General features: G+C 33.7%; 1 protein-coding gene across 1 annotated transcript; it reads right to left on the reverse strand.

The window, feature by feature from the left end:
• Window positions 1-308: 308 nt before the first annotated feature.
• LOC107953044 (uncharacterized) lies at window positions 309-3,161 on the reverse strand. Its single transcript, XM_016888269.2, has 3 exons — window positions 2,537-3,161; window positions 2,020-2,435; window positions 309-1,907 (listed from the first exon to the last, which is right to left on the reverse strand). Exons 1-3 carry the CDS (start codon window positions 2,600-2,602, stop codon window positions 632-634), a joined length of 1,758 nt encoding a protein of 585 aa, XP_016743758.1. The 5' UTR covers window positions 2,603-3,161; the 3' UTR covers window positions 309-631.
• Window positions 3,162-9,960: the final 6,799 nt, after the last annotated feature.

Consider the following 9,960-nt stretch of genomic DNA (forward strand, 5'->3'; position numbering starts at 1 on the left):
TGTATTTAGTGTTTTGATTAGACACCCCACATCACTCTCCTTTTCATTATTTGTCTTTGTCTGAGACCTGAAACTTGCTGACACCCCCCCCCCCAACCCTTTACAATAACCTTTTTCATTTTTCACCAGTTGATGATGATGCTGCACTCAAAGCCACAGGAACACAAAGAAGAAAGCCTCTAATCGTTAAAGAATTTCTAAGTAAAACCATGAGGTGGAACTAGCAATTAAAATATATCTAGTGGAATGTCAGACAATGTCAGTCCGTGGATAAACAAGGCAGAGAAAAATTAAATGCCAACAGATAATGACAGATAAAAGAAGCCAAAACTCTAGCTTCTAACTCAATTTTATTTTTTCTGGCCATATCGCAAGTACTGTTTTGTGCCAATCCCGTGGATTAATATAAACTGAAATCGGAAAACAATGGCGTTTAGGCTAAGGAAATGTACCCCAAAAGTAGGATAGGAATAGGATATTCAGTAATGAAAATTTATTTCTGTACAGGCAGTAGATGGCAGAAGAGAAAGAGGATGACAAAATTTTCCGGGATATAACACTAACAATATATATTTGTACAAACAAGGAAGATGAACCACAGATTCTTCTGCCGGTAAACATCACAAGAAAATCAGCAGCTTAGTGCCTCATATTTCACTTGGAGTGGACGATTGAACCCAACCTGTGATAATAGATTCCCAACTGCAGCTAGATCCCTGCAAAATACACCTTGAAACACGTTTGTGTTGGAACTAACTGCGTTGGTCTTGCTTTCACTGCTGTTACCCCTGTTATTGCAACCTGATGGATTTGTTGAAGAAGTGGGTCTAGTTTCAGGTTCCAATTTAGTGTTACAATACTGGGTTTGCTGCACATGAATTGCTGCCTGTGCTGCTTGTAAAGCAGCTGCAGCTTTCTTCCTTTGTCTCTCAGCCGATTCTTCATCCATAATCGTGGACATAACGCTGGCATAACCTTTTTGAAGCAACCTGTAAAGAAGCAAAGCCGACATCTTGGCTCTGTCTTTAACCGAGTCGAGGTCACGCTCATCGGCGAACTCACATCGATCAACGAAGTTGGTAGCTTTATCTGGTTTGTGTCTTAAACAGAGTAGCAAATGAGCCCTCTCTAATTCAGACATTGAGCATCCACGCCTTAAACCAATCAAGGCATGGTAATCAACGTTTCCGGTCTCCCCAGAAGCAATCCTTTGTTTCAATTGTCGAATTTTAGTGGTTAATGCACAGAGTTTCCCTGGAATCTCCCTGTATCTCACATTGTGACGCTTCCAGGCTGGACCTGGGAGCTTCCTGTCTCGCAAGATGGAATTGTAAAGCAGTTTCAAGTGTTCAAAGTCGTGCAAACAGTCGGGTAAACAGCGGATGGTTTCCAAAAGCGATGCCCTGGTGTCAAGGGCCTGGATGCTAGTTGGATCAAGAGCAAGCGTTTTGTTGCAATCCGAGATTGACTCAGCTATGCGACCTGAGGCCTTGTAAGCATAGGCTCGATACAAATAACACTCTGCAAGGAAGCCCTGAGGGGCAGGGCGGCGACCGTCTACTATTTTGGAGAAATGGCGGATGGCTTCGGAGTGTAGGCCAGCATCTAAGGCCGCAATGGCAGCAGTTCTACGGCGGATGAGGAGCTTGATGTGGGATAGAAGCTGGGAAATGTTTTCGGATTCGGAGAAAGATGTAGGATTGCGTGGGGGCGTGGAAGGAGGTGTTGTGGCAGCAGAGGAGATGTCTGAAAGGGCAATAGCGGTGGGGAGGGAGAAGCTATCGTCGGACCAACAAATGCTCTCACGGCGGAACGCGGCGGAAGCGAGGCGTTTGCCTGTTTGGAGGAGAACCATGGCGTCCTCCATTAAGCCTAGGTGGCAACATGCTTGGCCTAGAACCAAGTACCTGTACCACAATTTTCAGTTCAATCGAGTTAAAACACATGTTAACTATTATTAATTCAAGCCTCCAATTACCCTAAAATTATTACTATTAAATTTGGGTTGTGAAAATTGACCTCCATTTGCCTTCTTTGTCGCAGCTTTTACACAACCCCGCCATGACTTTCTTCTTCAAGTCCGAAACAGAAAAGCACTTGAAAGATGGGTCACGACTCGATGAGTCAGAGGACGAGTCATTAGAAGGTAAAAGCTTGACTCGCTCCCTGGAGAGCTGGTGAGAGGAGTTATCAGAGGAAACCGAGCCAGAGTCGTCGGTTGAGATTTTGAGACTGGGAATATAGTCTTGAAGCATGTCAACAACATCCCTAAAACGCCTTAGGTAGAGCAAAGATCTCGCTTTGAGTTCAAGAGCAATCTCCAAACGAGGCGAAAGAACCAAAGCTGCATCAAGAAGATTGAGAGCTAAAGCTACCTCGTTGTGTTCTTGCGTTGCAATGAGGCACCTTGCATCCTTAATGTACTTATCTACAAGCTGCACAGATCAAAGGCAATGAGTTTAAGGAAAAAAATGGAACTTCGTTAAAAGACAGACATAATCAAAGATCGAGGCTTTTAAAGCCCTTCTTTTTCTACCTTTCTATTGGTAAGCCACCAGTGTTTCTTCTGATCATTACCACTCAAACATGGAGACACAGCCATGGGTTGTTTTTGTTCTTTACTATATCCTTGTTGAGGGAGAATAATCAGAATCAATCAAATCATTAACCTCTTTCTTTTCCTTTCTTGCTCTCAAAGTATACAGAGAGAGAGAGAGAGAGAGAGAGAAAGGAGATAGAGGGAAAATGGGAACTGAATGGGGGAGAGAGAGAGAGACTGTATGAGAGGAAAATGGAGGAAAGGGTTGATATATAAATCTAAATAAGGGAAAATTGCCAGCTTTGACCTCAGAGAAAGCTTTGATTCTTAAACTTGATAGCTGGCAAGGCACCATACTATTTTAGATTCTCTCTCTTCACTATGCGCTATTATGTGGCTTCTGAAAAACCAAAGTTATAAATTCGATAAACTGGTTTATCCAGTAAATGCATGAATCTAACCGGAAAAATCCGGTGAACCGTCACGGGTCCTCCGGTTCAACTACAAGGTGGTCAGGGGAAAAAGATAAGACATCAACAAATCCCCCAACCCAGCCCCCAAAAAGTAAGTTAAAAAGATAGCGTAGAAACCTCTTCTTCCACCACTTATTTATTTTCTGATCACATTGGAAATGCCTAAAAATCCTCACCTTTTTCTAATTTGTTTTAGAGTGCTTTTCACCACCGAATCGCATGATTTGTCATTAACATTTTAACACGTCATGGTACATTTAAGGCTGGCGGGCGGTGCCGCACTGCTCACCACACATTTCTCGTATTAATATGGCACGTTTGGTTCGCTGTATTGAATTAAAGGTGTATTGAATTAGAGGTGTAATGGATTAGAGGTGTATTGGAATAGAGGTATAATAGCAAATCAACTGTTTGGTTGAATGTAATGGAATAGAGGCGTAATAGTAATCTTGTGTTTAGTTGAATGGAATAGAGATGTAATAGCATAATGGAAAAAACTAAAATGACTAGAATACCCTTAGCATAAATTTGTTTTGGTAAATGATTATTGTTATTGTTATTTAAATTTTAATAAGATTATTATTATCAATAATAAATAATTTAATCATATTTAAACATAATTATTATTAAATATATTTTAATTAAAATATATAATTTAATAAAATTCTTAATAATTAGCAGAAATTTGTTTTGGTAAATTATTATTTTTATTGTTATTTAATTTTTAATAAGATTATTAATATCAATAATAAATAATTTAATCATATTTAAACATAATTATTATTAAATATATTATAATTAAAATATATAATTTAATAAAATTCTTAATAACTAATATTCTTATATGAATTTACTCAAATCATAATATAGATAATTTAACATAATTATTATTAAATATATTAAATATAATTTAACATAATTATTAATAATCTTATGATTTAACATCCTTCAATGGACTTCGAAGGTCCTTATAGTTTCAACCCACAGTACACATTATTCAAGTTAATCTCCATATTATATTTATACATATCAAAGCTATAAGCAACATAGAAGCTAATGAGGCCCCATTTCCCACAAGTCCACATGTAGATCCTCGGCAAAGAGAAACTAAAGTTACAAATAACCTTACCAGCTATTCATGCAACATTCACACACTTTTTGGACAGGCACCAGGAGTCAACCTGTAAAGAAATGTAACTTCTTCAGCTCCTTCAACTCCATTTCCTACTTGGCACGCCTTAACAAGAGCAGCACTCATGAGCAGCACTCAAAACAGATTTAACACGACCATTGCAAATTCAATTTAACCCCGTTATGCCAAATTTGATAGAAAAAAGCTTCGGCAGAGCAGCATGGTTCATTGAGATCAATACACTTTCTACTTTGCAAATTAACAGCATGCTTCATGAGATAATCAAGTGATCTACAATTAAAAACAAATTAAGCAGTACTACTGCTGAATATATTTAATGAAACACTTGAAAAGGGACCTCAAAAAAAGATTATTGATCATAATTAGAAAACTCATTTCACCGAATTTGACAGAAAAATGCTTCAGCAGAATCAACAACGGTTCATTAAGATTCATACACTTTCATCACATATTGGCAGCATAGCTCAACAGATAATCTATTACTGATTAAACTTAATCCAATAACACAAACCCATCAAAGTAAACCAATCAAACTTAAAATTTGACACGGTAAAGAAGGAAAATAACCACTCAAAATAAAATGTGAAGCAGAAAAAGAAGATGACCAATCAAACTTAAGGTTTTTCCCTTCACTTACTGTTTTTTCTTCAACGATTTTAATCCTTCAACATTGTTTATTGGACATCAGTTTATTGGAGGAAACAAGAGGGATAAAAAGAAGATGACCCTTCTTTCCTAAGCCACATGAAAACAAGAATCATGCTTTATTTTTATTTTTATTTTCTTTTTGGGGGGAGGACTTGGTTTTCTTTTAATTTCACCCACATTGATTAATGAATGCAGATGAAGATGGATAGATGTGCCACATGGGTTTGTCTTAAAGGCTATATGATCTCCTTCTCCATCTCTAGCTTTAACTTTTGTTTGCCCCCACAACAAAAAAAACAACAGCTCCTGCAATCTCGTGCATCCCCATCCCCCTTGTTCGCCATGTCATCCCATGTTGCTCTCCACCTGTCATCCTTCTTTATATATGTGCCCCCACATTACTTGGCTTCCATGTCACCCAAATCTTAAGGGAACCAATTTTTTACCAATTAAAATGCAATATTATTATTTCCTTTTAAAAGTAGAGCTGTCATGTTAATTAAAGATTTCAGACTAATATCTTTTCATAATCACAAGTGTTTTATTATTATTATTATTATGGTATGGGATTAATATTTTGAAGCCAAAGCTCGGGGAGACATCTTTCAATAGTGATAACTTTAGGGTTTAAAATATTTGGAGGAGAAATTCTCTCTTTTTCTTTTAACAATTTATTGGTAACACAATTTTTTTATCATTTCATCGGTGGTACAATATTTATTATGTATATTAATCAAACTAAGATTTTTATGCAAAATAGGATATAATCGTAGATAGAGGAGTTCATAGTAGGATAAGTGATGGGTCTCATTCATCAATACGTTAACATTTTATAATATTAAAATAAAAATTAAGATGGACCACTAATCATAATAAATAATATTTTTTATCTATTTTCCTAATTAATTTAATTTTGAGATCAATTCCATTAGATTTTTTTACATTATTATAAATGAATGTCTCATTTTTAGCAATTACTTCTATAGTTAGTAGGTTTTTAATAATTATTGGCACCACTTCAGTTTTCAGTCTACTTTTTGTTAGATTTGTGAAAATTTAATTTCTCCTAGAATCAAAATAATTTTAATATAAACTATTAAGATTTTAAAATTAAACATATATGTAATTATTGTGTTTTAATTTTATTATATTATTTGTAAAAATTCTATATATTTTAAAATTTTAAAAATAATTAAAAATATTTTAATTAATACGTATAATTAATTCATACATAGTACAAATAAAAAAAACTAATTATTAGATATATTATGCATAATAAAAAGAAGATACATAAATATCACTATTAATGTGTTTAGTCATGTATCTAACAAGTGTTCTACAAATAAATTTCATAAATTTATTTTTCATAATTAATTAAACTTATTAGTTTTAAGATATTATTATATTATAAGCTCTAGTGTTTGAGTTTTACTTTATGTAAATTGGTGTAAGGGCGTAATTAGGGGGTTGGCTGGGGCTCCGACCTCCTTTAAAATAGAAAATTTTTATTTATGTCCTTTAAAATTTTTAAAATTTTAAATTAGTAAAGATAAAATTGCACTTTGACCCCTTCAAATAATAAAAAATTGATTTAATCCTTTAAAAATTATGAAGATATAGGCCAATAAAAAAGTGAAATTATATTTTTATTATCGTAAAAATTACAAATTAATTTCGACCCCTCAAAGAAATTTTTGACTTAGCCCCTAAATAGATGGATTCTGCCTCAAATTTATTATAACTTGTTAGTTTGAGCTGACTTATTCAATTTAGTGCTAATTATTATTGATTTTTATTAATACCCAAATAAAATATTCATTTAATAGCTCAATTATGACCCCAAAAGAGCTTTACCTCAAATTAAAGCAAAAGCTCAAGACTTAAAACTTTGCAAAGAGCCTTCACACTAGTGTTAGCCCTTAACATGTATCACACCAATGCTCCTCCTGAAATAGAAAATTCAAAACCATTCAAGAATCTTGCACCAATGTTTCTCTCCAAATTTTCTAGCTTCGCCCTTGAATAGGTGGAAACATTTGGTCAAGCCATAAATCAACTATAAATACTAAGTTTTGTTCTCACATGTATAACCTCACACACACACACACACACACACACACATTACTATATTATCATCTACAATTTTTCTTCCTCTTTACCAGAATATTGACTTAAGCATTGAGAGTGTTTCGAAGCATAAACTCCAACACCTCTTAGCTCATCCATGTCTTGTAGATTATCGGCTACAAAACCCAATTAAGTGGCCACGATAGAGAGCTCTTTGATGGAAAGAGGAAGTATTACAAACAAGTGAATGAGATATACCGAAAGAAGGCGAAGAGAAGGGCTGGAAAAAATCTAAAAACATTGAGTGCAACGACATGTGGTGGTCGATAAGGTGGAGAAAGAGAGATATGGTTGATGATCAGGCTAAACAAAGAAAATAAGTTGAGAGAATTTTAGGGAGAGAGCTTTAAGAATCAGAATGTTAAAGTGCCAAAAGTCCTTTTCACCAGTTGTGAAAAGCTCTTATTATAGTGTTTCAAGAATAGGAGCTACAAAGATGATGATTAATCAGAGTAATGATAAATATTTTCCAGTTACAAAGGTGTTAATAGTTCTTTCTACTATGAAATGATTTTGAAAGTGATAGTAAATTGTAAATAAAAAATCACTATGCTTTTGAAAGAAGGGAGAAATACTCAATATTACATGAAAATGTTACCTCCATGTTTGATCCACTAAGCTAAGCTCTCCGGAATATCCCAAGAGTGAAGATAACCTGAAAACCTTGCCATATTATAGGGTTACTTCCATTTTTTCTACTTTGTTAAAATGGTACCATGTGGAAAATCTTTCGTGGAACATCTCTTGAAATGCCAGATAATGGTTGTTCTTGGATGAGAGTTATTTTTGAATAATGGCTAGTTTGACTTGTTCCAAATGTTAGTTGTTCTCAACATAGTTGTTCTCAATATAGAGATTATTCTGAATAAGAACTATTCTATGGTGATGATTTTCTTGGTAGAGCTTGTTCCGAATAATGGCTTTTCGGGAAAAAAACACAATTGTTCTAAATACAAGTTGTTCCGAAACATGGTTGTTCTAAACATAGTTATTCCTAAAATGTCATTATTCTAAACAAAAGCTATTCCAAACTTTAGTTGTTCTCAACAAGAGTTGTTTTCTAATAACAACTACACTGGATGAAAGTTTTTCTAACTAAAGCCCTATTCTGAACACAACTATTCTTGACATTATAGCACATTTCACTCGGCTCGATCGTCGAACCTGAGTTACAGGATGCTACTACAGTTATCGAAACATTTCACATTCAAAAACTCAACAAAAATTCATTCAATCCTCATTTCTTAACATTAATGCATACATGACACGTTATACAAGTAAAATAGAAAACTCAATTGAGCTTACGAATGCTCCCAAGTTGACCCAAGCATGAATATTGAACAAATTGAAAATTTTTTAAAGTTTGAGCAAGGGTATCGATACTCAAGTCCAGTACCGATAACATATTTAATTTCGATGTTTTAAAAGTCAAGTTAGATCGAGACTCAAGTTAGGTATCGATACCATTTTAATATTCTGCCAATTTTAAAAATTTGAAAATAGACAATTTTATTCATACCTTTAAATGTATTGTTCCTTGGGAAAATAAATATCTGTACTTATATGGATTTCGATACCAAATTGGCATTTTGTTGATTTAAAATATTGTTCATTTGGTAAAGTATCGATACTTCATTCAATAGTATCGATACTTTTTTCCAGAAGGTTAAAAAATCTCATGTTTTGGTACTCTTTCATGATTAAAAACAAGACTAAACATAATAGACGCCTTAGACACAATATAACTTGCATAAAGATCAATTCAAACCATGTTACATTTCTCACTCCATAATTTCATCATGTTCTAAATTGGCATTCAACATATACATTACCAATACCATTCGTACCAACTTATCTATGTTTAATTCAATACATGACAAATTCACTTGCCAACTAAACATACAGTTGCCCATTCACAAGATTAATTAACCATTAAGCCTCAATTAGATACATAAAAACCATATCAACTTAAAATAATCATCATTTACATAAAAATTTAATACACTTCACTTTCATCTAATACTCAAGCATTCTATCACCAACCATGTCAAATGTATACCTCAACCATATTTAGCACATAACCATCATACATATTTATTTACACAACATGCTTCCAAAATTAAGTGTATCACTAATTCAGACTCATAAGTATTCAATGTAAATATATATGCAAAACATCTCCTATATATGCCACATAATTGGTCTAAAATAAAAAAAAAACTATCAAATAGAAGCTTGATAGTGTAAGCTCCAAAGTAATCCAATCACCTCGTTCCGTAAAAGACAACTAGAAAACATGAAACATAACCGAGTAAGTATTTCAAATACTTAGTAAGTTCATAGGTTAATAAACAATGAACTCGCATCAATTCACAAATAACAATACAAATAGCTAACTACGAAACTTTCTTGTTTTTACATTTCATAAACATAAGGTGAGTATATCATATACACATAATATAACATCTCAATCTATTTCTTAACAATACAATACAATTCCATTCCGTCAGAACTATCAATTATATATGTATATATACATCATCTATATAAATTCAATCACTTATATTTAAGTCTATTCACATTCATTCAATTATCTTTTCTTTTAAACCAATTGGCATGAAGAACTATGAATAATATATATGGATACACAGGTAACCACCAGTACACACCAAATTGCTCGTTTGAGCGATAACTCTAAACATACTAATAAGTGATAAAAGTTACATATTTTAATCCCATTCTTGATGCATTTTTGGATGATTATTTATGTAAATTGGTGAATTTTATGCTCCTAATCCTTTGAATTCTTGTTTATATACTTAGGAGAGCATTTGGGAGCAAAAAGAGCGAAAAACGAGTGAAAATTGGACAAATAAAGCAGATTTCAAAAGCCATACAGTTGTGTACTAGACTGTGTCGATTTCCCGACTTGCATTCCAAACATGCAGAAAAAATGTAATTTTTAGGCTTTCTGGGCATTCTAAAGTCTATAAATACCAAATAGAAGAAGAGAAGAGGGA

This window comes from Gossypium hirsutum, chromosome A07 (assembly GCF_007990345.1).
Source record: "Gossypium hirsutum isolate 1008001.06 chromosome A07, Gossypium_hirsutum_v2.1, whole genome shotgun sequence".
Classification (NCBI taxonomy): domain Eukaryota; kingdom Viridiplantae; phylum Streptophyta; class Magnoliopsida; order Malvales; family Malvaceae; genus Gossypium; species Gossypium hirsutum.